Raw genomic sequence first — 27,717 nt, forward strand, 5'->3', positions numbered from 1 at the left:
TTTTTTTTTTTTTTTTTTTCCTATTAGCTCAAATTGCCATTTTCTCTTTTAGAATCATTCTTTTCCCAACGTCAAGATGACTGCTTCTTGTAGAAACGCCCCATGCTATTTTCTTTGTGGGTATGACAGTGTCCCTTGTTCACTCAGAGAAACTAAACAGAAGTGACCTCTACTGTAACTAGAGGCAGTGTCTGCAATGATGAAAAGCAGCTCTATGCTTCTAAACTTCTCTGTATTCAAAAACTCTTAATGTAACCATTTTTAAAAAGTCCCATGCAAAACAAGGCCCATAACCCATCTCCTTTTCTGTGCCCAACTCCCTGAGATGTATTCCCTGGGACACAAACAGTCAGAGGAGACAATTCACAATCACCTACCTTCATAAGATCCCAAGGCCCAACTTGGACCTTCATCAGGTTCTGCAGGACCTCTGTGAGGCAACACCCAAAGGAAGACCCTGGAAGAACTGTAAGGGATCTGAAACTATCCCTAGGTACGCCCAGCCCAGATGGGAGTTGAAAGACATTAGCATGCCTCATACTTGTACTACTGCTCAAATGTATGGCAGTGGTATAATGAACAAAATGCAAATTCAATTCAAAATGCTATGCATTTGTAGTAGGTTTTAAACTTTCTATTACCAAATATTTCTCACATACCAAAAGTAGTAACATAGCAAACATTCATGTACCCGCTACACAGTTCAGGCAACTCTTCACACTTTGACATGTTTGCTCCACTTTTATTTTGCTCTGAATAAATAGAAGTGACATATTTGAAGCTCCCTTTACAGCTCTTCTGATTTCACTCCCTTCTTACTCCCCAAAGATATGGTATATGGTGATTTGGTGTTATCATACACAGTGTATTACTGTGTAGCAATACACTCAGTATATAATACTACCAAGAAAAGAAAGTTGCTGTGGAATGGATTCTGACTCATGACAACTCTCTGCATATTAGAATAAATTGTGCCACAGAGGACTTTTAATGGCTGTGACCTTTATAAGCCTTTGTTTCAAGGCTCCTCTGAGCAAGTTCAGATTTCCAACCTTTCAGTTAGCAGCTGAGCATGTTAAATTATTTACATCATGCAAGGATTCCAGATAATTGATGTAGTAAGATATGGTATGGTATGGTATGGTATGATATATGATATGATATGATATATGGTATGATGTGATACTATAATATAGTATGACATTATCAGTTATTTCATTTTACTTGGATCAACAACCAGAAGCAGCAGTCAAGAAATCAGACAATATATTTCACTGGGCAATATGCTGCAAAAGATCTCTTTACAGTGTTAAAGAGAAAATATGTCACTTTGAAGACAAAGATGGACCTGACCCAAGTCCTGGTATTTTCAATAGCTTCATATGCATGTGAGAGCTGGACAATGCATAAGGAAGATTGTAGAAGAACTGGTGTTGGTGAAGAATATAGAATATACCATTGACTTCCAGAAGAATGAACAAATCTGTCTTGGAAAAAGTAGAGCCACAATACTCCTGAGAAGCAAGGATGACAAGACTTTGTCTCATGTACTACAGATATGTTATTAGGAGGGAACAGTCCCATCATGTTTGGCAAAGTAGAGTATCAGTGACAAAGAAGACAACCCTCAATGAGATGGATTGACACAGTGGCTGAAACATTGGGCTAAGCTTAGCAACAATTGTGAGGATGTACAGGACTGGACAGTATTTCATTCTGTTGTACATAGGGTTGCTTAGTTGGGACCAACTTGACAGCATGAAACAACAACATATATGCACGATTTTTCATTTTCTATAAATATAGTAATACCCTTCTGCAACTTGTTTGGGAGCTCTGGTGGCATAGTGCCTAAGGTATTTAACTGTTAACCCAAAGGCTGGCGGTTCAAACCCACGAGCCACTCCCCGGAAGGTTGGGCAATCTACTTCTGTAGTGATACCACCTCGGACACCCAAGGAGGGGTTGCTGTGAGTTGGCTCCAACTCCACGGCAGTGCATTGCATTGTTGCATTGCTGCAACTTGTTTATTCTTCCATCATTATGTTCAATATGTATTTATGCTGAAACATACAGCCCTAGTTCATTCATTTTCACTACTGCATAGTGTCCCAATGAAATAGACTACAATTGTGTATGTATCTCCTTTGGAGAGACATCTAAAGAAGGTTAAGAGTATGCACTCTGGAGTTAGCTTACCTGGGTTTGGATCTACTAATTATCAGCTGTGTGACTTTGGAAAAGTTACCTAACCTCTCTGTTTCAGGTACCTCATCTGTAAAATGGGAATAATAATAACAGTCCCTCTTTCACATGCTTTTGTGAAGATTAGGTGAATGAATACATGTAGTGCATTTATATACATGCCTGCCACCTTATAAATGCACTGGCGTCGAGTCGGGTCCAACTCATAGAGACCCCTCCTTGGGTTTCCAAGGTGGTATCACTATGGGAGCAACTGCCCAATCTGCCTTCCGAGGAGGGGCTTGTGGGTTTGAACTGCCAGCCTTCTGGTTAGCAGTCAGTTGCTGCTACTGAAGTTGGTTTTTCATATATGTTTCCAAACCACGGCTCTAATGTATAACTACCAAAGGGTGGTGGGATGTGTTTTCCTGATCATAAAAGGAACTTTAATATTCAAAAAGGTTAGGAAGCACTAACACATTTAATATTTGTTCTCATGGTCCCATTGGCGGCCCACTTCCTGATTATTGTTGTTGTTGTTATGTGCCGTCGAGTCAAACCTGACTCATAGACTGGGGGAAATTATGCAAACACTGCCAGCTGACCACCAATGTCTTTTCTCCCCCTTTGTTGTTGTTGTTGTTGTTATGTGCCGTCGAGTCAAACCTGACTCATAGACTGGGGGAAATTATGCAAACACTGCCAGCTGACCACCAATGTCTTTTCTCCCCCTTTGTTGTTGTTGTTGTTGTTATGTGCCCTTTAGCCTATCTAAAATCACCAGATGTCATGAGTCAACCCTGACTCATGTTGATCCAATGTGTGTCAGAGTAGAACTGTGCTCCATAGGGTTTCCAAGGCTGTGACCTTTCAGAAATAGATATCCAGGCCTTTCCTTCAAGATGTCTCAAGCACATTAATGATTTGCACCATCCAGGAACTACTAACTTACCTCACAAATCCCCAATTGGCTTAGGGCAGCAATGCACCCAGCTGAAATGCTCTCCTTCTCAGACATTCCTGAGATATGGATTCTGGCCAGTGGGATACAGCAGGAATCTGCTAAGGATTTCTGACAGGTTATGCCTTCCAGAAAATCACTGTCTTTCTGTCTTCCTCTTCTTTCTCTGCCTGGAGTGTGGGGTGACCTTGGAGACAGAGCACCTGTCTATGGTCACAAGCTAGTAGCAGGAAATGGAGAGCTACCTCAAGGAAGGCAGAGCTGCTGCACCAGCCCTGGGCTGCATCCTCACTGGTGAGGCCTCTCTCTTAGTGGAGCTTTGTTACATGCATTCCTAACCAGCACAGCCCCTCTGTCAGCTAGCTGGCTGGCATTTGGCATAGGCTTTCAAAAAAGATACTGATTAGGGGGCTTCTATTCTAATGGAGTCATTTAAATTGAACCAGTGTTGTTACTTATAAAAGGAATATGCACAGATGAAGCAATTTCTTCCTCTTAATTTCATTGATTTGATGCTATAGCAAATTATGGAGCTGAGACTCCAAAAACTGAACTAATCCAGTGATCTTTTTTAAAAAAAAAACAAAAACATAGAGCCTCTGAAGGAAAAATGGCGTGTGACTTCCATATGGTATAATTCTGGAGTGCCTTCAGGTCTGCTCATTCTGTATCCCAGGCTGGCCAGGTGAAGAGTACCTCAGGGAGGTAATTGGGCTCCAGGTCAGGATCTTTACTGTGTCAGCTCCTGCCTTCTGCCTTTGAAGTGGCAAGCACCCAGCCCAAGAAACAAATCCTGCTCTACCTCCTGGACTCATGCTGACCCTCAGAACATGGAGCCCTCCAGTGCTTGGGCAAGTTTCTTTCATGATCTCTGAAGTTCTGTAAACTCCAGGATCTCTCTCAAAACCTGTTGAGAGTCCTGCCACACTGAGTCCTGTCCAGGTGGTGTGGCACGTACACCTCTGTTTCATCTCCATTGCCAAACTGTGAGTCTCTGAAGGCAGGAGTCTGGTTTCAAACTGAGATTTCTCCTACTCCCAGGCCTCAGAAAGTCTCCACATTTGTTGTTGCTATTGTTAGCAGTGGTCAACACTTGACTCACAGAGACTCTATACACAAGGGAATGAAACACTGCCTGGGCCTGTGCCACCCCCATGACCAATTAGGAACTAGACCATTGTAATCCATTGGGTTTCACTGGTTGACTTTCAGAAGTAGCTCTCCAGGCCTTTCTTCTTAGTCTGTCTATCTTCCTAGTCTGGAAGCTCTGCTGAAACCTGTTTACCATGGGTGACCTTGCTGGTATGTGAAGTACCAACTGCTCATCTTCCAGCATTACAGCAACACACAAGCCTCCACTGACAGATGGGTGGTGGCTGTGCTTGAAGTGCATTAATTGGGAATAGGACCCAGATCTCTCAGAAGGAAGGCAAGAATTCTACCACAGAACCACCACTGCCCTCTGCTCCTCATTTAGTAAATGACAGAGAGAGATTTCAGATGTGAAAGGCATTTTCCTTTGCTTCCTCCTTCATGAAGGCTGTCCTCTCTGGCACAACGTTCCTCTTCTCTTCTCCACCCCTCCATGAGCTCAGAGAACTACTTGCCCTCCCTTCCTACCCTGAAGATCCACTCAGCCAGCATGGCTCTCAGCCCAGCTGACCCAGGGAGGCAGAGGGCCCCAGGCACACCCAGAGGTCAGGCATCTTGGGCCCAAGCAGTATCCAGAGCCACCAAGCATGAGAGGTTCTCAACTCCCATCATCTACCAAACCAAACTCTGGCCATCAGTCTCCTTCTCTGGTAACCTGAGTGTCTGGATTCAGGGGTGAGGCTGACCAAATGCCATTAACCCATTTGCTTACCCTGATTAACTCTGTTTACTTTTCTGGGCCTCAGTGTCTATGTATAAGATAAAAACGATGCAAATACTCATTAAAGTGTCTTCTACATTTAAAAGGTACCATCAAGTTGTTTCTGACTCATAGTGACCCTATGTACAACAGAACAAAACAATACCTGGTCCTGTACCATCCCCACAATCACTGCTATACTTAAGACAATTTTTGCAGCCACTGTATCAATCCATTTCATTGAGGGTTTTCTCTTTTTCTCTTACTCTCTACACTGCCAAGCAGATGTCTTTCTCCAGGGACTCTTCCCTCCTAATAACAAGTCCAAAGTACATAAGGCAAAGTCTCACTATTCTCACTTCTAAGGAGCATTTTGGCTATACTTCTTCAAGAAAGATATTTTCGTTCTTCTGGTAGTCCATGGTATGTTCAATATTCTTCACCAGCACTATAATTCAAAGGCATCAATTCTTCTGCAGTCTTCTTTATTTATTGTCCAGCTTTCACATGCATACAAACTCAAAAAAAAAAAAAAAAATGCATTGCCATCAAGTTGATTCCAATTCATAGCAACCCCCACTGGGTTTCTGAGATGGTAAATCTTTACACAAGTAGATTGCCTAGTCTTCCTTCTGTGGACTGGCTGCTGGGTTGGAACCACCAGTCTTCTGGTTAGCAGCCAAATGCCTTAGGCTCTATGCCACCAGAGCTGAGGGGACTGAAAATACCATGGCTTGGGTCACCTTAGTCCTTAAGGTGCACCTTAGTCCTCAAGGTGACATCTTTTCTTTTTAAACTCTTTAAAGAGGCTTTGGCAGAAGATTTGTCCAATGTAATAAACTGTCATTTGATTTTTGACTTCTGCTTCCATGGGCACTGATTGTGGATCCAAGTAAAATGAAATCCTTGACAACTTCAATCTTTTCTCTGTTTATCAATATGCTGCTTACTGGTCCAGTTGTAAGGATGTTTGCTTTCTTTAGGTTGAGGTATAATCCATACTGAAAGCTACAGTCTTTGACCTTCATCAGTAAGTGCTTCAAATTCTGTTCACTTTCAGCAAGCAATGTTGTGTCATCAACATATCACAAGCTGTTAATGAATCTTTCTCTGATCCTAATGCCACGTTCTTCATATTATCTAGCTTCTCAAATTATTTGCAATTAAAATACTATGGCAATAAGTGCCACCCCAGAAGGCAGCCCAAGTCCCCACCCATGAGGCCCTCAGGTGTAGGTTCACATTTGGAGGCCCCACTGGTAGTGGCCAGTGAGTGGAGGCTGAGTCCAGAGGTCCCAGGGCAGTTTGGGCGACAAGCATCCACTGCACATTTATTTTCCCTACTGCTGCCTGGTAGCATAGTGGCTAAGGCACTTGACTGCTAACCAGAAGGCTGGTGGTTCAAACCCACCAGCCACTCCTTGGAAGGAAGGTTGGGCAATCCTACTTCCGTAGTAATACTGCCTCGGAAACCCAAGGAGGGGTCGCTATGAGTCAGGGCTGACTCGACGGCACATAACAACAACAACAACAACAACTGCTGCCTGAGCGGAGGCCAGCTGTGAAGCACCTCCCTCTCCCTGCCTCCCTGTGTTCCCACTCAGGCATAGAAGTAGAGACTAATAATTGAGATCAGCTACCTTGGCAGAATTCTCTGTTTAGTCTCAATGCAGTGTAGTAAATTACTTAGTGTGGCTTTTCTACCCATAAGTCTTTGTAAACTCAGTGGTGGATGAGCAACTGAGGAGTTCCTGATTGTAAATGTTGTTCACCTGGGGTATTTCTGTTGGGCGTGGACACACGTTGCTGGGAAGGAGACGCAAGAGACACGCATTGCTGAGTGAGACACCGAGGGACACGCACTGCTGGAAAAGAGACTGTGAGAGACTGTTGGCTGAGGGATGGTGGGCTGGGAGAGAGACTGAGCATTTTTTCCTGAATTTGAATTATAGCCTATGGTGCTTCCCTAATAAATCCCGTAATCTGTGAGCTCTGTGTGGCCACTGCAGCAAATTATCGAACCCAGGAGAGAGGTGGTGGGTGCTTTGGGAGGAACAGTTGGTAAAGGGCTGGAGGGAGGCAGTATGTCTGGCCTTGCAGTAATAGGCCTTGGGCTATTGATGGTGATTCTGTCTTCCTCTTGTGCAGTTAGAGGAGGTCAGAAGATGTGGCCTCCTTGTCTTTTTTGCACTCATGAATTAAAAGGGCTGTGGCCACACCAGGCAATATTATTGTTATCATATTTCTTAACTTCTCCTGCCCCAATATCAGTTCATAATTTACCAGTCAGGGCCCTGCCCTTACGGAAGGTAACACAGTAATAGCATTGTTGTTTGCCATCGAGTCAAACCTGACTCATAGCGACCCCTCCTTGGGTTTCCGAGGCAGTATCACTACGGAAGTAGGATTGCCCAACCTTCCTTCCGAGGAGTGGCTGGTGGGTTTGAACCACCAGCCGTCTGGTTAGCAGGCAAGTGTCTTAGCCACTATGCTACCACAGCTCCCCAGTAATAGCATAGAAGATATATTTCTCATCAGTGGGAAACTTGGTTGTGGATTGATACCCAAGCAGCACCAGAAGTCTCATAAGGAGAGGGTGTCCTTGCCATGCTGCTGCACCTCATCAGTCACCTCATCCTTATAGATAAAGTCAAAAGCCAAACCAGTTGTCTTCAAGTCAATTCCAACTCATGGCAACTCCATGTATCTCAGAGTAGAACTGTGCTCCATAGGGTTTTCAATGGATGATTTTTTAAAGTAGATAGCTGTTCTGGTTACCTAGTGCTCTCTAATAAGAATATATCACAAATGGGATGGCCTTAACAAACAGGAATTTATTCTCTTACAGGTTGGAGGCTTTAAGTCCAAGTTCAAAGTGCCAAGCTCTAGGGGCTGGGTGAAAGCCCCTCAACCATGGGGTCCAGCTCTGCCTCCTGCTCCCGGCCCACTGGAGCTAGAGGTGTTTCTTCACTCAGACAGCTGCTAACTGCTGAGGCTGACAAACCCAAGTAACAAGGCACAGTCTTGATGTTACCAAACCACACAGAAGGCCATTAATTTAAGTCCATTGTAAGTCCCAAGGTTGGCAGAGCATGGCAGGCTGCTGAACAACGACACGGTTACATGCAGGGTCCAAGCATGACATAAGCTAGAGACCATCCTCAAAGCTGCTTCTTATATACAGGAAGCAGACCACATACCCAAAGCAGCTACTCAGCTGCTTGTGGTAGATCCCACCATCGAGTTGACTGCCAGTCTCATCATGGGGAATAACTACCACCAGTTGCCCAGCCACTCAACCAGGACCAGCCAAGTAGACACACAAATATAACCACTACAATTCCATCTCTTGTCAACTTGACACCTGTACAGATCTTCAATGGGTGGTATCTGTACAAGTCTCTTTCACTGGGTGACTACAGTCCCCTAGTTGCTGAGTGGGGACCTCACCCCCTTGGCCTGGCGGGCCCTGTTCCTCTCCCTCTTGGGCATGGCAGCCCTGCCCCTCACTTTAGGCAGTAGTTATGGCTCCATCCCACTAGCTCCCATGAACAAGCAGCCCCACCCTCTAGAACCAAGTTGGTGAAGGTCTAACTCTTTGAAACCTAGGGGCTATGGTGGTTCCACCCCCAGAGGCCATGGTCTTATCCTTTGAGGCTGAGGCAGCTCTGCTTCCCATTTCCTCAGTCTCTCCACTTCTGCCAATTAATGCCCCAGGACAACCCACTCCTTCGGAAATCTTTCTGCCCAAAGGAACTTAGCTTCCTTGCTCTATGTGCCAGCCAACCTGCTACTCTATTTTATGCCTGTCTCTTCCCCAATTAATGGCTGAAGGCAACCCACTCTGCCAGGAAGCTGCCTACCTAATGGCACCCGGCTTTCTTCTCTGTAGGCTGGTCAGCCTGTTGCTGCTTAATGCCGGTCTCTGGGCTCTGCTACTGCCGTCTTTCATGCTGATCTCTTTGCCAATATCTTTCTGCCAGTCTCTTGGCTCTGCTCTTGCCATTTCCCACGCTGTATGCCGGGGTCTCTCTGCCAGGGTCTTGAGTCAAGGATGCACTCCACTCCTGTTTGTTTCCACATTTTAGGTATCAGTCAGAGCAGCACCCCACTCTCTCAGTACCATATTCTGTTCTGTTTACCTAGTCCCACTCTGACAAGAATATACCACAAATGGGATGGCCTTAACAAACAAGAGTTTATTCTCTTACAGGTTGGAGGCTTTAAGTCCAAGTTCAAAGTGCCAGGTTCTAGAGGCTGGGTGAAAGCCCCTCAGCCTTGAAGTCCAGCTCTGCCTCCTGCTCCCAGCCCAGTGGAGCTAGAGGTATTTCTTCACTCAGACAGCTGCTAACTGCTGAGGCTGACAAACCCAAGGTTGACAAGTAACAAGGCACAGTCCTGATGTTACCAAACCACACAGCAGGCCATTCATTTAAGTCCATTGTAAGTCCCAAGGTTGGCAGAGCATGGCAGGCTGCTGCTGAACAATGACACGGCTACATGCAGGGTCCAAGCATGACATAAGCTAGAGACCATTCTCAAAGCTGCATCTTATATATGCGAAGCAGACCACATACCCAAAGCAGCTACTCAGCTGCTTGTGGTAGATCCCACCCTGGAGTTGATTACCAGTCTCATCATGGGGAATAACTACCACTAGTTAGTTGCCCAGCCACTCAACCAGGCCCAGCCAAGTTAACACAAAAAACATAACCACTACAATAGCCAAGCCTTTCTTCCAACATAGCTCTGAGTGGACACAAACCTCTAATTTTTTGTTAGCAGCTGAGCATTTAACTGTTTGCATCACCCAGGGACTGACTACCCTGTTATGTGAAGTATACAAAAACCACAAAGTCAGTCAGTAGTGAAAATTCCTCAACTTTTTCCCACAAAATGACTTTCTGCCTCTGAAGTAAGGAGAGTTCTGACATTTTAGATGTCTCTGGAAGCCATTTTGATTGATACTGGCTGATGCTCTTGTGGCCCTGCCACTGAGACAACGGGTGTGGGCACTTCTTCAAGGAGCAGCAATGTGGTGTAAAAGAAAAAAGCTCACCATAGGGTGAGGCCTTGAATCTCCTCTTAGCATTGACACTAACTCCCTATATGACCTAATGGCATTGACACTAATGCTCTTAGGCCCTGCAAAGAGAATAAAATAGCTCAGCCTTTATCTGTCTGTCCTTTATCTGTCCTCATCAGGTAGCAAGAGTCTAAACTTCACAGGATAAATAAAAAGCAAAATATTGACAAAGCATTACAGACCTCAGTGAATGCTTAAAAGTCCCAGGTATTGTTTTAACTGAGGCCATTTCGGTTTTCTGAGAAAAATAACCAGCCAAAATGTCTGAATGGAGACAGACTCAGAGACTAAGAAGAGCCTTTCTCTTCTCAGTGAAAATACAAGCATAACAGGAACTGATTAATGAAAGCAACTCTTAGGATCACCTGATGTTGTTGTTTTAAAATACCTAAGAATCTCCTAGTGATATTATTTACATAAGCAGCCCACAATTTTGTTAATGATCAGTCCTTTCCTCCCCTCCCCTGTTCTCAACTATCTATCACTTAGAACTCATAGTCAGCCAGGGTGTGAAGCTTTGTGTTTCAGACTGTGACAATCTAAGCACCTCTTACACAGTAGGGGCCAATCCTGGTCAGATACAGCTGCAGCTTGTGCCTATGAACTCAGAATTCATTTTTTGAGCCACTAAATCAACTAAACAAACCTAAGAAAATATTATCTCCTGCCTCCCCTGTCAGTCCTTGCTTGTCTGACTCATGGAAAGGCAAAGGAAAAGATCATAAAACACTACAGGGAATCAGGGTCACAATAGACAGACTCTGACAGAATGGGAGAAAAATGTAGAACAGAACCTTGAACTCCTTTAAAAAAAAAAAAAAAAAAAAACAGGCCTACTGGACTGGTTGAGACTGAAGTAGTCCCTTTGAAGACAACTGCCCTGAGATATTTTTCAAACTTTGATCTGAGACTAACCTGAAGTCATTTTGTAGTTAAATGGCAAATTGGCTCCAAAAAAAAAAAAAGTATCACCCATAAGTACTGTGCTTCTTTATAAAAGCACCTATATGAGACCACATGGTCAAAAATTACTTTAAAACAAAGATGAGAATGTAAGGTGGCAGGGAAAAGAGATGATTGGAAACAGGGCAACCAGAATGGAAACAAGGAGAATGTTCATGCATTGTGAAGAATGCAACCAATGTCACTGAACAGAAATTGTTGATTGGGAACCTAAATTTCTGTGTAAACCTTCACTGAAAACACAAGAAAATATTATTTAAAAAGCCCTTCAGAGTCTGCTGCCTGTGGAGCAGAGGTTGAGTAGGTCTCCTGATAAGATATGGTGTAAGAGTATATCTGATTGCCCTCGCTCCATGAGTCCCTTCACAAAGCCACTGCAGAACTCAGCCCAGCCTCTGCTGCTGTTCAAGTCTTTGTAGTAAATGCAGTTGTACTTTGGAAAGTACCAGGGAAAGGGCTGGGGGGAAGGGGTTGGTGTCTGGAGTCCCTGGGTGGTGCAAATGGCTAACTGCACTCAACTGCTAACTGAAAGATTGGAGGTTCATGTTCATCCAGAGGCACCTCAGAAGAAAGATCCGGTGACCTACTTCTGAAAAATTAGCCATTAAAAACCCTATGGAGCACAGTTCTACTCTGACACACATTGGCCAGGAATTGATTTCATATCATGACAGGCAACATTCTTACCACTGAACCACTGCTGCCTCATCTACATCTTATACCAGCCCTGAAACTTGTGCTCATGCTTAGACCACCAGACTTTTAGCACAGCATGGTCCTCAGTGCTGGTTGTGCCCTTTACCACCTCACAATGTCATTAAAATAACGTTTATCACCAAGTTGCAAATTTTAGGGTGTAAAATGGCAGCAACTTGACATTTCATAAGGGAAAGTGGGGAGTCTGATTGTTCTCGGGAATGTTAAGGGCACTGACTAAACTTGGTTCACCTTAGGCACTGAAGCAGCAACAATGGGGGAGGGGAGGAGAACAGAGTAAATGAGGATGTAATGCTTAGAGGAAAAATCTTTAGAACCTAGGCTGTAATATTAGAAGGCTTCTACCCTGAAGTAATATGTAGAAGTGAAACTAGGAAACTAATTCCTGGGTGGTACTAGAAGTGGAAGGTAGACTGAACCTGAACTTCTGGGTCCTATGTGATTGTGCATGCATGCATGCAGACACAGACACACACATGTGCATACTCATACACCTAATTACACACACAGGTACATCCAAACAGATGTGTCCATGCACACACACAGCTCTGTGTGGCTCTGAACATGAGAGACTGACTACAGGAAGCCAAGCCAGGGGCTGAGAGGCCATGGGTATGGTGCACCAAGGTGAGGCTGAACTATCTTCCTGGCCCTTGTGTGATAACCAGCTTTGATATAAAATACCTAGGGGCTGTCAAAGGCTTAGCTTTTTTGCTTCCTAAACTTCTTACTTCTTCATCAAGGGGCCTAGAAGCTTCTTTCTTCACCACTGTGATAGTTGGAGCTGTGTGTCAACTTGGCTGGACCCCAGTTCTGTGTAGTTGTTCCCATGATGGGATCGGATGACTGTGTTCTGAGTGGCCAATCTGCCCAAGGGAAGTTTCCCTAGGGGTGTGGGCTGCTTCCAGGATACCCAGGGATATCCTGGGAAGAAAGACATTCTTCGGTGTATCGGGACCCTGGTGTGCTGACTACAACCTTCCATGAGTTAGCAGCCCACTTCTCGGCCTGGAGATCTTGGATTCATCTTTCGTTGGAGTCAACATCCAGTGTACTTCCTGCCAGCCTTGAATTTCTCGGCCCCCTGCGGTTGCGGAATTTAAGACTGCCTCCAGCCCAATGTTTCCTCCAGGGACTTTGGACTTGCCGGCTTCTATATGTTTGTGAGCCATTATCCTAAGATAAATTTCTCTCTCTCTCTCTCTCTCTCTCTCCCTCTGTCTCTCTCTCTCTCTCTACATATATATATAAGCTTTGCTGGTTTTTGTTTCTCTACAGAACCCAGTCTAACACAACCACCATATCCCCAACTCCTAATTGGGGCCTGGGACATCATACTGGCTAAATTGACTGCCAAGAGCCATGGTGAAACACACTTCTTTCTAAAATCACCTGCCTCCCTTTTCCTGGTAGAGATGGAAAGAAGGTGCCTGGGCTTGATTTTCAATTCCTCCCAGTTACTTAAGGAGCTCTGGTAGCATAGTGTCTAAGGCACTTGACTGCTAACCAGAAGGCTTATGGTTCAAACCCACCAGCCACTCCTTGGAAGGAAGACTGGGCAATCTACTTCCATAATGATACCACTTCAGAAACCCAAGGAGGGGTTGCTATGAGTCAGGTCTGACTCAACAGCACAGAACAACAACAACAACAACCTAGTTACTTTTGGCAAGGACATGAGCCATGATGTCTCTCAAGTTGGGGTGAGTGCAGCAAGCACAGGACCAATTAGGAGACCCTGGCTTCATTCTGGCTCTTTGCATCTGTCACACCTAGTACAGATCATCCAACTCCTCCAGACTTTAGTCACTCATCTCCATTTTCCTGGTGAAGAAGTTACCTCAGACAGGTCAATAATGCATCATGGGTAACATTATGGTAAGGGGCAAAGCTAGGACTCAAACCCAGCTCTTACCACAAAGTATAGCACCACCTCACAATGGGGGACTGGACTCAGAGGTCTCCCATGTCCCTGTGGCTCTTGATTTCAAGTGCTACAGAGAGTAGGCACTGGTGACTGTCTACACTCTCCCTTATGAAATATCAAGTTGCTGCTACTTTACACCCTAAAAGTTGCAACTTGGTGATAAACGTTATTTTAATGACATGGTGAAGTGGTAAAGGGCACAACCAGCACTGAGGATCATGCTGTGCTAAAAGTCTGGTGGTCTAAGCATGAGCACAAGTTTCAGGGCTGGTATGAGATGTAGATGAAGCAGTAGTGCTTCAGTGGTAAGATTGTTGCCTGCCATGATAAGAAATCAATTCCTGGCCAATACACCTCATGTACAGCCTCCACCTGTCAGTGGAAGCTTGTATGTTGCTATGCTGGTGAAAAGATTTCAGCAGAGCTTCCAGACTAAGATGGATTAGGAAGAAAAGGCTGGCTATCTATTTGTGAAAATCAGCCAATGAAAACTCTATGGGTCACAATGGTCTGACCTACAACCAATCATGAGTATGGTGCAGGACTAGACAGCATTTTATTCCATTACGCACGGGACCACCATGAGTCTGGGATTCGACTTGGCAGCAGCTAACAACTATGACAATATGAGATTTGAGGGAGAAGAAAAGTAAAGAGATTCAAGACAGACAGAATCCAATTTGCTCTTTACTTCAACCTTGGGAAAAATATCATGATTTCCATTTTCCTGGTGAAGAAGTTACCTCAGAGAGGTCAGTAATGTGTCATGGGTAACATTATGGTAAGGGACAAACCTAGGACTCAAATTCAGCTCTCACCACAAAGTGTAGCACCACCTCACAGAGCAATGTGAATAACAACAGTCCCTGCTGCACGCAAGTTGGGGGCAAGGACCCTGTAGGATTCCAGCAAAGCTCCAGAACAGATAGGGCCTCAGTCAACACCAGTGTTCCAGTGTTCTTCAAATCATGGTGAGGTCTCTGCTATGGAGTCCTTCTAAGGTCCACTTCTCCATTGCCTTCCTCCGCTGTAATGACAGGAACTTGTTACAGTGCTTGAAATGGGCCAAAAGGTAGCAGAGCCCATCCCTTTGACCATAAACCAAGGATCTAAAAAGTTTGAGGTCCATACTCATAATTCCTAAGGAGAATTGCTGGGAGACACAACTGCCCAAGTGTAGCCAAGTCTGCTACCACACAGTCACCTTCAACTTCCCTGCTCTAAGGTAGACTTGCCTTGCCCAGTAGCTGCCCTGGTTCAGTAGTTGCCTGCATTCTAGAAGTTGACCTTTGCTTCAGAGCCTCCATTCTAAATCCGGTGGCAGAGCGTATCACAATTCCCATGAGAACAGACCCCCATGCTTTAGCTTTAGGGCACAACCCTGCTCTAAAAACAGTAAAACCAGTTCCTATTGAGTCTATCCCAACTCAGTACCCCCATATGTGTCAGAATAGAACTGTGCTCTAAAAGGTTTTCAATGGCCAATTTTTCAGAAGTAGATCAACAGATCTTTTTTTAGAAGGCACTTCAAATATATCCAGTATATTTGAACTTCTAACCTTTTGATTAGCAACTGAATGCATTAACTGTCTGCACTACCATTCAAAAGTAAATCTGACAAGGTGCTTAGAAAAACAGGCTCTAGAGTCAAAAGCCCAAGTTCCAGCTTTGACCCTATCTCTTACTAGTATGGCAGGGACTGAATATAAACTTGGCTGTATCCAAATACAATAGGCATTCAATACGCCATGTTCCAAAGACAGCCATAAACATTTGAAAACAGACCCAGGCACACATGCATGCATATGGCCTGGTTCACAGCAGAATCAGTCCCACCACTAGCCTACCTCACCAGCCTGTGAAAAAAAAAAGATGGAGAGGGGAGGTGGAAGAGAAAGAGCTGCTGGCTTGTTGGGACAGTAGTGTTCATGGCAGGGGCTGACCACCTCCCCCCTGGACCAGTACAGAGGAAGCACCACAAGAATTGCTCATAGGGATTTGAAAGAAAAGTAACCTGGCCTCCCACTCCCTGGTCAGATGTTTGCTGCACTGTCTTTAGAGCAAAATGGGTTGTGGAGGAGATGTTTCTGGGATACTCTGGCATATGTCCTGGGGGAGTGAGGGCACCAGGAACTGAGAGTGGGATGCTGCTCTCCCTTGGGAGTTCTACAAGTGGGAGGCCCCTGGAGCAGGGGATGAAATGGACCAGGGTGGTGTGACTGGGAAAAATAGGGAGATCCCAACTCTGTCACCTGTGTCACTAAAAGAGAATGAAAAGTGACCTCAGCAGCTCTAGTGGCTTCATAAGAAAGGTCATGGAATCCAGAAGAGGGGATAAAAGTCATGCCACTGCCCCACCTGAAGAAGAGATTGGGACAAAGGTAGACACAGCAAGGGAACCAGAAGGAAGTGGAACTGCCCATGTAGCGATGGCAACTTTGCAGAGTCACCCATAAAGGCAGAGCCAGAGCCAAACCCAAGGCACAGGGGAGAGAGCCACAGATGATAGCCCAGGCCCTCCCCTCACCCTGTCCCTCCACTGAAAACCCCAGTAAAGCCAGAGCCAGAAGACAAGAGGAGAGGCTGAAACGCTGGACCCCCTCAATACCAGCCCTCTGGGACTCTTAAACTGATTTCAATCAGATGTGAGATTAAAATTTTAATAACTGAGACTGATTGGAAAGCTGTAAGATTGACCTGAGAGGTCATTAAACCAAAAACCAAACCTGCTGCTGTTGAGTCAACTTCAACTCTTAGTGACCCTATAACACAGAATGGAACTGCCCTACCGGGGTCCAAGGCTGTAATCTTTATGGAAGCAGACTGCCACATCTTTCTCCTACAAAGCAGCTGGTAGGTTTGAATTGCCAACCTCTCAGTTAGCAGCCAAGCACTTTAACCACTGTGCCACCAGGATGAAAAAAGAAATTTAACTTAACAGAATTTTAAAATAGTGATTTTGAGCAAAAGTAAACTAGTTGGCAGGGGGTTACCATAAGATGAAAGAGCCCTGGTGGCACAATTGTTAAGTGCTCCACAGCTAACTGAAAGGTCAGCAGTTTGAACCCACTAATGATTCCACAGGAGAAAAGACCTGGTGAGCTGCCTGGGAAACCTTACAGGGTAGTTGTTCTCTGTCCCACCGAATCATTATGAGTTGGAATCAACTTGATGTCACAAATCAACAACACCCTGATGATGGAGGCTGTGATTATTCAGTGGTAGAATTTTCATGTTCCCTGCAGGAGACCTGCGTTTGATTCCCGGTAATGCACCTCATGTGCAGCTACCACCCATCTGTCACTGGAGGCTTGTGTATTGCTATGATGCTAAACGGATTTCAGTGGCACTCCCAGACTAAGGCAGATTAGGAAGAAAGCCCTGGTGGTCAACTTCTAAAAACCAGCCAATGACATAACATGCTACACTAAAACACTGTTGTACATACTACTTTGTTGAGTAGTGACTGGGGTCTTAAATGCTTACAAGTGGCCATCTAGATGCAATAATTGGTCTCTCTTCATCTGGAGCAAAGAAGAATGAAGAAAATCAAAGACACATAGGAACAATTAGTCTAGTGGACCATGCAAACCTCAGCCTACTTGACCCTGAAACTAGATGGTCCCCACATACCACTGGCACCCACCTGGCATGGGATCAATGCAGGAGATCCTGAATAGAATGGGAGAAAAATTTGGAACAAAACTCAAAACCATAAAAAAGACTAGGCTTACTGATTTGATAGAGACTGGTGAAATCCCCGAGACTATGGCCCCTAGTCACTCTTTGGGCCTGGAATTGAACTAACTCCTATGGCTTCCACCCAAACAATAGACAGGCCTATGAGATGAACATCAATCAACCGTGAGAGATCACAAGGGCAGCATTTGCACAGGGAGATATCTTAGAGGGCAGGAGTGCATAGGAAAGAAGGACATAGGGAAAAGTTAACCACAGGGAGGAATTGGGAAGAGAGCTGTTACATTATGGAGACTGTAATCAAGGTCATGAAACAAAATGTGTAAGAACCACTGTATGGAAAATGAATTTGCTCTGTAAACTTTCACCCAAATCACAATTAAAAAAATCAGCCAGTGAAAACCCTATAGATCACAATGGCCTGATCTATAACCAATCACAATCGACGCCAAAGGAAGCAGCAGTCAGGACATCAGATGAAGTACAGTACTGGGTAAGTCGGCTGCAAAAGATCTCTTTCAAGTGCTGAAGTGCAAAGATGTCTCCTTCAGGTCTAGGGTGCGCCTGACACAAGCTATGGTATTTTCAATCACCTCATATGCATATAAACGCTGGACAATGAATAAGGAAGACCAAAGGAGAATTGATCCTTTTGAGTTGTGGTGCTGGCGAAGAATGCTGGAAGTACCATGGACTGCTAAAAAAACTAACAGATCTGTCCTGGAGGAAGTGCAGCCGGAATGCTCCTTGGAAGCGAGAATGGTCAGACTTCGTCTCACCTACTTTGGTCATGTTGTCAGAAGGGACCATTCCCTGGAGAAGGATGTCATCCTTAGAGGGTCGATGAAAGAAGGGAAGGCCTCAATGAGATGGACTGACACAGTGGCTGCAGCTATGGGCTCAAGTATTTCAGGAATCGCAGAGCCGGCATGGGACCAGGCATTGTTTCTTTCTGCTGTGCATGGGGTCGCTATGAGTTGAAGAAGACTCAACGACACCTAACAACAACAAACAACCAATCGTGGGGATGGCAGCATTTTATTCCACTGTGCACAGGGTCACCATGAGTCAGGGCCAACTCAGGGCTGACTCCAAGACAAAGAACAGTAACATCCTAAGATACGTGACTGTAGGCAGGCAGCACCGCACAAAGTCACAAATGAGGGCATGCCATGACTACCTCAGAAGCCCAGACCTCCCAACCTCTCTGAACTTCAATAAGGAGAAGAACAACTCTCTCCTCACAGGGCCATCAGGGAGGCTTAATGGTGATGAGGAAGGAAGTCTGGGCCAGAGCCAGCATAAAGAGCTTCCTCTATTTCCAGTACCTCTCCCACATCGAGATGTTAGCCACACTACCCTCTTCCTCTATGGCCAGTGTCTTTCTTCCTCCCTACCTCTCCTCCCAGCCTGCAAATCCACCTCTTTTCTGAGCCCTCTCAGCTGTTTTCTCCCATGCTAATAATCAAATACATATACTGTCTTCCAAAAACCAAAACCAAGCTCACTGCCATTGAGTCAATTCGACTCACAGAGACCCCTCTTTGGGTTTCCAAGGTAGTATCTCTATGGAAGTATATTACCCAGTCTTCCTTCCAAGGAGTGGCTGGTGGGTTTGAACCTCTAGCCTTCTGGTTAACAGTCAAATGCCTTAGGCACTACACCACCAGAGCTCCCATACTCTCTTAAATCTCTTGAATTATTGTTTAACTGTGTCATATGTATACTTTGTATCTCCCAACTTGACTTTAAGCTCTTGGAGAACAACAGTAGGGTATATTTTTCCATGGTAAGAGACCTCAAGTACCTTAAAGGATAAGCCTTCCACTCAGATGCCACAGATGTGGGTCTGAATCCTGATTCCACCATGCATTGAAATTGTCACTTTGAGTAATTCATTTAACATCTCTGAGCCTCAGTTTCCTCCTCTGTAAAATGGGGACTCTAAGGAAGGTTGGGCAATCCTACTTCCATAGTGATACTGCCTCGGAAATCCAAGGAGGGGTCGCTATGAGTCGGGGCCGACTCAACGGCACATAACAACAACAACAACACCAGTACTTTCTTCAGAGGATGGATATAAAGAATAATGTAAGACCAACTGTTTAGAACTGTACCTAGCACACAGTATGTTCTTCTTAATTGCTAGTTACCACCCCTTCCCCTATAGAATCTAGTTTACTTGCTCTAAGAAGGGGCTCAGGCTTCCCCTGGTCATTCCAATGTGCAGCCAAAGTCCAGCACACCGACTGAGAGAATGAGTGTGTGTGCACGTGTGTGTGTGTGTGTGTGGAAAGGAGGAAGCAGTGTCAGAGCTCTGATCAAAAGGCCCACCCCTCTTCATAGCTCCCTAGCAGCACCAGATTATTTGTCAGAAAGCCAGGAAATGGCTTTGTTCCCTGGATCCAGGATGCCAGTCCTGCAGTGCCACCTTCTCCTGTCAGTCTCTTGTGCCCTCGGGAGAAGCACTCTTTGCTGTAGGGCCAACGAGTTGGAGGATATAAAGGTAGCAGAGCTGTGACTTTATGTCTCTAAGCTGAGAGTAGCCCTGTCTGCCTGGTAACTCTTTTCCTTATTCAGCATTTACTCCTCAAACCACAGATGGTGCAGAAAATGGGCAGCAATACCACTAATTCAGCTTCAAGCTCAGTATTTGCATGTGATTAGAGAGCAATGGTTGTTCCCTGTGTTTTCCTTTTTTTCTCAAAAAGGGAAAATATTAAAGATCTCAATGTAGAATGTGACCCTTCTCAAAGTTCTTAAAGAAACATCAGTTTACCTAACTTTCACTTCTTCATAGACTCAGCTCTTGCATTCTAATTAAAAGCCAGACTGTCTACAAAGTAATTGATTGCCAAAACTAGTTTGGGGGTTTAAAAGTCGTATGGACAGACATTATGCTTTACTTGTAGACTGGAAAATATGCTGAAACACTGCACTTACAAGAACTCTTTGAGGGTCATCCAATTTTGATAAGATTTTAATATGTAATAACAGTACAAATGCTATTTTTCTAGCCAAAAGCACTTCCTCCAAACTTTTTTTTTTTAATAGCTTCTACTATACCAACACAATCCTTTTCCTTTTTATTTATTTATTAATTAACATTTTCTTTTGAAAAACAGAGATGCGGTTAAAAGGACTAGAAAAAATTCACTTTCTCCTTGCACCAGGATGCTACCCACTGGACACTTCTTAAATTACCTGCTGCTGGGTGATACAGGTGGCATAATTCCCAGTGAAAATAGACATTTTAGTGGTTGCCAAGTTAGTAGAAACAGAAAGATAATAATCATTATAATATTGAGCTATTGAACCTTTGTGTAATGTTTTATGCAGCATTTGCAAACTGCTTTACAATTACTGTACTTTCATTAAGTCAACCATCACTTAAAAAGCAGCAGCCAAGTCATTTGCATGTTCTCCCATTAGTTTATTAACAATATGCCTCATAAAATAACTCTTGAGTGCCCTATAAAAGAGCCCCACTAAACTTTTATGGGTTTTTCTCTGAGCCTCACAGATGAGCTCAGTCAGTGAGCCCGGCTCTTGTTGTAACAGCCAGGAGCTGGGTGTTATCCCCAAACAGCTGTTATAGCAATCCTGTGCACTGATTTGTAAGTTGTAGTTGAATAGGGCTGCTAAGTCTTGGGTTCAAAATAACTCATCAAAACTATGCCAGTGCCAATCTGCCATCACTCAAAAAAGCCAATGGCAGGCCCAAATCTGAAGGGTAAAGTGCACATAATCATTCCGGGTTGGGATTATTAGGGCTTTGGAATGAGGATAGGAGCTTTGGTGATGTAGTGGTTAATGTATTTGGCTGATAGCCAAATAGTTGGTGGTTCAAACTCACTAGCTGCTCCACGGGAAAAGAGGAGGTGGTCTGCTTCTGAAAAGATTTATACCCTTAGAAATATGATGGAGTAGCTATACTCTGTCCCATAGGAGGGCTATGAGTCAGGGTCAACTTGATGGCAGTAGGTTTGGAGGGTTTTTTTTTTTTTTTTTTTGGTTTTGAATAGAAGAGAAATTTTAGAGTTCAGTGGACACCTTCCACTTGGTACCAATTCTGACATGGTGCAAGAAGATGCTGAAGTTGTCGGCATGTGAGTTGTCACACTCAGTGCACAGTAGTTAAGTTATGCTAAGGGCAGTGACTGACTGGCTTATAGCCTTCACATTCTTTCCCTGTCCCCTCTTTGGGGATGGGAGGGGTGAGTGGGGGTTACCTGAGAGAAATGCCTGCCAGTAGGACCAGAATCAGCCAAGCCCAGAAGCAATGCATTTTCCCAGGGCCACAGGGCTGAGATCACCCCCACAGCTGCCATCTCCACTGGGTCTGGCACTGGTCACCCAGACAGGTGCATTCCCTCCAGGTAGTGGCATCTCTAGGGTTGGTATCACCTAGTGTGGTGGTAACCCATAGTGTCACTCCCCTGTGGACCACCTCTGTACTAGATCACAAGGAATCATTAAAACCCCAAAAAACAATGGCCATCAAGTTGATTTTGACTCATAGTGACTCTATAGAACAGAGTAGAACTTTCCAATAAGGTTTCCAAAGCTGTAAATCTTTAGGAAAGCAGACGACCTCATGGTTCTCCAATAGAGCAGTTGGTGAGTTCTAACCATCTAACTTTTGGTTAGCATCCAATGCTTTAACTATCATGCCACTAAAGCTCCATGCAGAATCCTTGTTGTTGTTGTTATTTGCCGTCGAGTCAGCCCCGACTCATAGCGACCCCTCCTTGGGTTTCCGAGGCAGTATCACTACAGAAGTAGGATTGCCCAACCTTCCTTCCGAGGAGTGGCTGGTGGGTTTGAACCGCCGGCCTTCTGGTTAGCAGTCAAGTGCTTAGGCACTATGCTATTCAGAATCCTCAGTAATGTTTATTATCTATTTTAATCATAGAATAATATGTGATATAGTTGTAAACTGCTTAACTATAACATTTCTTAGATTTTAAGAATACAGTCAGCCCTCTATATCCACAGGTTCTGCATCCAAGGATTCAACCAGTTTCACATGGAAAATATTCAGGGGGAAAAATGATCAAAGCAATCTCTCAAAGGCTAAGAGGGAGCATAAAGGGTTATTTATATAGCATTTACATTATGTTTGACTGCTAACCAGAAGGCTGGCCATTCAAACCCACCAGTCACTCCTCGGAAGGAAGATGGGGAAATCTACTTCCATAGTGATACTGCCTCAGAAACCCAAGGAGGGGTCGCTATGAGGCAGGATCCACTCAACAGCAGTGAGTATGTTTTTTTGTTTTTTTTTGGTATAGATGATTTAAAGTATATGGGAAGATGTGTGTAGATTTATATGCAAATGCTATGCCATTTTACATAAGGAACTTGAGTATCCACAGAATTGATATTCTGGAGAGTCCTGGAACCAATCCCCCATAGATAACAAGAGACACTATAAAAAAAAAACAATGTTGTTGTTGTTGTTGTGTGCCGTCGAGTTGGCCCCGACTCATAGCGACCCCTCCTTGGGTTTCCGAGGCAGTATCACTACGGAAGTAGGATTGCCCAACCTTCCTTCCGAGGAGTGGCTGGTGGGTTTGAACCACCAGCCTTCTGGTTAGCAGTCAAATGCTTTAGCCACTATGCTACCAGAGCTCCTAAAAAACAATATAGTTTTGTAAAATCTTTCTACATTGAATTACATCATTAGTAATTGGATGAAAGGCTTTTTTCTTTTTCTTTTTTTCTTTAATAACTACTGCATTCTCAGAAATGGTGTTGATATAGGTTCACAAATGCTAATTGCCACAACACTGTAATAACTAAAACACCAGAAAATCTGACAAAATCAGCAACACTGGCAGCAAATGAAAACAGCCAGGCAGACGAAACCACGGGATTCAACGCATTATTATAATTGAGCAATAATGACAGCTCTGACCTGAGAGCATTAGAAGGTTCAAAAGGTAAAACAGCATAGAGTTTTAGGCTTGTAGGTATACTGATACATGCAATCTGAACTTAAGAAATGTTTTTGTTGTTATAACTAACTACAGGGATATTTTTATTAATACTACTACTAATAATAATAAATTGCTGAAGAAACTGCACAAAACTTTTATGAACAGTCATTTTGTTACCACCCCCTCCGACAAAGTCGCCCAGAGAGTTTCTCACCCTCCCCCATCCCCTGTGACGCCTCTGTCTCCAGGTGTCTCCTGAAGATTGGGGCTGCTTTCCTGTGACTCACCTGTGTGAAGTACAAGTTCATCAGCGTCAGAGTGAAGAACTGGAGGCACACAGGGAAGCAGTAGAGCAGCCAGAAGAGGAAGGGGCTGAGCGAATTGGCCGCCACGAAGTCTCTGAAGTAGAAAGAGAAGAGGACAGTACGGAGGGAGGCCCAGAAGAGGCAGAGGAAGAGGAAGACGCTCTGGTAGCTGAGCCGCTTGTGGCGGTAGCGCAGCACTAGCCACAGCTGCACGTAGATGAACACAAAGAGCAAAGAGTAGAACACGGTGTAGACGATGGTGAGGCCGAGCTTCACATAGGGGGGTACGGCCGGAGTCAGTGTGGGTGGCAGCGAGTCATTTCGCAGAGGGTCCCATGGCGGGGCCGCCATGAGAGCGCCCGGCGCTGCAACGCGTCCAGGGACGCACTGGCCTCATCCAGCCTCTCAGCCACCACCGCCAACACGCCGGCGGGGGTCTCAGCGCTGAGCCGAGCCCACAGACTAGAGCGAAGAAAACAAGCAGTACTTCCTCCCGCCGCACCACATGATTCACTGGGACGGTCTTTGTCTGCTATTGGCAGCGCCGGGCTCACCGCCCCCGCGCGCCTAGCAGCCCCGCGCGGTCCTGCCACCCCTCTTCCCCCAACCGTAACCCCGAATCTCCCAACCCCTACCCCCTAATTCCCAAACACCCCAACCTACACTTAAACACACATACACACCCCACATCCCCAGCCCCCACACCCTCACACCCCAGCCCCTCCTTCACCCCCAACACTCCCACCCCACCCCCAGCACTGCACCGCGTCCTCTCTCCGGGTGCCCCCCTGCCAGGCGCGCTCTGGCCCTTGGCCACTCACTGTTTGAGGAACAGTGCTCCAGGCACCGCCCTTTCTGCTGCTCATTACTTGTTTTGCAGGAGTTAATTCTTTAATGTTAAAACATAAATATTATAAGTTATTTTTTCTCTCTCTCTCTCTCTTTAAAAATAAAATCTTACCACTCTGTTTTTCCTTGGGAATTTCAAGCTGGCATGATGTTTATTTCCAGAAATGCCAGAGACATGGTTTGTACTTTTGAAGTCAAGTTTAAATAATCTTAGTTAGGAAACCTAGGTCCTTTGGCTGCTGCCTTCATCTCGGACGTCAACAGAGCTGCTTTCTCCCAGAGGTTCAGAGAACAAACGCCCCGGGGGCATGCTGCCTCTTCATATCTATTGGCTGGCCTCACAGCTTGTCCCAAGCCTAGAGGACATTGAGTGAAGTATGACTACCCACACCCCACAGCCTCCCATTCCGGAAAGATTGTCTGACCCTGGCCCAATAAGCCTCCTAGTTTGCTGTTGCTGAGCCAGAAGCTCCTCAGAGGCTAGTTTACACCAAGGACACCTTGCTAGCGTTATTTCTAAGGATGCTGGGAGCTGTCTTCTGGAAAATGCTCTAGACAAAGGGGGAGCCAGGCTGCCCTCAGGAAGCACGTCTAGGCAAACAATTCTGATAAACAGAAGACCAGAATTTCCAAAGTTTCAATAATTTGCTGCAATTTCTTTTCTCATTCTAAATCAATACTTGGTACCTATTAAGAGAGCCCCACAAACTATATAAGCTTTAGGCCCCCACAGAGTCTGATCCCACCATTGCCTTTCCTCAGAAATATTTAGTGTTTGTTGTTAGTTGCTACTCAGTTGGCTGGGGCTGATGGCAAATTTGTGCATAACAGAATGCCATCTTAATGATTTTTGATATATTTGATGGTTAGGGTTATGGTTAGATTCAGCTTTAGGTCTAGAGCTAGGGTTAGGGCTAAGGCTAATGCTAAGGCTAGGGTTGGGGGTTGGGCTAGGGCTAGATTTAGGGCAAGCGTTAGATTTAGGGTTAGGGCTGGGACTATGGTTAGGGTTAGAATTTACAGTTAGGGCTAGCATTAGGCTTAGAGTTAGAGGTTGTGCTAGGGCTCACCTAGGTCTTGTTTTTTTAAATTAGGAAATGAATTAGGGATGGGATTAGTGTTAGCCTAAGAGTTAGGGGTTATGCTAGGGCTATGCCTAGGACTTGGTTTAGTGTTATGGTTAGGGATAGAGTTAGGGTATGGTTTGGGATCAGGTTTAAGGGTTTGTGTTAGGGTTAGGCTTAGGTTTAGAGTTACGGTTTGGACTTATGCTAGACTTAGACTTGGTCCAGTATTAGGGTTAGGATTAATTGTAGGGTTGGGGTTAGTGTTAAGGATAGTGTTAGGGTTAGCATTAGGCTTAGGCTTACAGATAGAGATTGGACTAGGGCTAGATTATGGCTGGTTTTAGTTAAAGTTAGGGACAGGGTTAGATTAGGTTTAGAATTAGGGTTTGGATTAAGACTAAGCATAAGAAACTATCTAGATTAAGGGTTAGGATTAGGATTAGGGTTACAGTTAAGGTTAGGGATAGGGTTATGTTTGGGTGTAGGGTAGGGCTAGAGTTAGGCCTAGGACTAAGGTTAGGGCTAGGGTTAATGATCATGGTTATGGCAGTGTTAATGTTAGGGTTAGGGAGTGAAGTATTACTAGGGCTATTACTAGTTTCAGGTCAGGGCTACGGTTTGAGATGGGAGTGGGGCTACAGTCAGATTTAGCATTAGGGTTTAGGCTGAGGTTAGGGTTAGGACTAAGGCTAAATTTAGGGTTAGTGCTAAGAATAGGATTAGGGCTAAGGCTAGGGCTAGGTTGGGGACTATGACTAAGTTTAAAATTAGTTTTAGGACTTGGGGAGAAAATTATAAACCATAGGGTAACCTCAAAGAAAAATCATAAACTGTCATATCATAATAAAAAGAGGACAAGCACAAATACTCAGCAAATACTAAAACAACAGCAAAAAGGAAATGATAACAGGATTCATAAACAGAATGAGTGCAGCGCAGAAAATAATATGGAATAAAGAAACCAGGGACACCATGAAAACAAATAACAAAATGACAGCAATCAAATCATTCTTGTCAATAATTACACTGAATGTTAATTGATTAAATGCACCACTCAAGAGATGGAGAGTTGCAGATTGGACAAGAAAACAAAACGCATCAGTATGCTGCATATAAGAGACACATCTTAGAGATAAAGACAAAAATAGACTAAAAATCAAAAGTTGGAAAAAGATATATCAAGCAAATGGCAATTGTAAGAGACCAGGAGTGGCAATATTAATTTCTGATCAAATTAACTTCAAGACAAAAAACACCATACGAGACACGGAAGGACATTATACAATGATTAAAGGATCAATTGAACATGAAGATATAACCAAAATAAATATTTATGGACCCAATGAAAGGGCCCCAAAATATATAAATCAGACTTTAAAAGAGTTGACAAGCCAAATGGATGATTCCACAGTTATAGTGTGAGACTTTAATATACCACTTTCTTTGAAAGATAGAACAACTGGAAAGAAACTCAATAAAGATGCAGAAGAGCTAAATAATACACTCCACCAATTTGGCCTTATAGACACCTACAGAGCACTTCACCCAACAGCAGCACAATATACATTCTTCTCCAGTGCACATGGAACTTTTTGCATGATAGACTATATGTTAGGCCATAAAGCAAGCCTTAATAAATTAAAAAATACTGAAATACTGCAGAGCATCTTCTGAGATCATAATGCTATCAAATTAGAAATCAACAATAGGAAGATCAACAGAAAAAGAGTAAACACATAGAAATTGAACAGTACCCTCCTAGAGAAAGACTGGGTGAGAGAAGAAATAAAAATTGAAATTCAAAAATTCCTTGAATCAAATGAGAATGAAAACACAACATACCAAAACCTTTGGGACACAGCAAAAGCAGTCATCAGAAGCCAATATATAGCATCAATGCACACATCAAAAAAGAAGAAAGAGCCAAAATTAACACTTCTAACCAACATCTCCAACAATTAGAGAAAGAACAGCAAGAAAAGCCTACAGTCACCAGGAGAAAGGAAATAATCAAGACTCGAGCAGAAATCAATGAAACAGAAAATAGAAGGGCTATAGAAAAAATCAACAGGAACAGAAGTTGGTTTTTTGAAAAGATCAATAAAATTGACAAACCACTGGCAAATTTAACAAAGGAAAAGAGGGAAAGAATACAAATAACATGA

At 44.3% G+C, this 27,717-nt stretch overlaps 1 protein-coding gene across 1 annotated transcript in view; it reads right to left on the reverse strand.

Annotated features, from left to right (window-relative positions):
* GPR137B (G protein-coupled receptor 137B) overlaps positions 1 to 24,033 on the reverse strand; it is a 92,101-nt gene extending 68,068 nt beyond the window's left edge. The window contains 2 exon segments of the mRNA XM_007958207.2: positions 23,619 to 24,006; positions 24,008 to 24,033. Of these exon segments, the coding sequence (XP_007956398.2) occupies positions 23,619 to 24,006; positions 24,008 to 24,033 (414 nt within the window).
* Between the last annotated feature and the right edge of the window lie 3,684 nt (positions 24,034 to 27,717).

Source organism: Orycteropus afer, unplaced genomic scaffold (assembly GCF_000298275.1).
Source record: "Orycteropus afer afer isolate SDZICR_OR568_19922 unplaced genomic scaffold, OryAfe1.0 scaffold00877, whole genome shotgun sequence".
NCBI classification, from domain to species: domain Eukaryota; kingdom Metazoa; phylum Chordata; class Mammalia; order Tubulidentata; family Orycteropodidae; genus Orycteropus; species Orycteropus afer.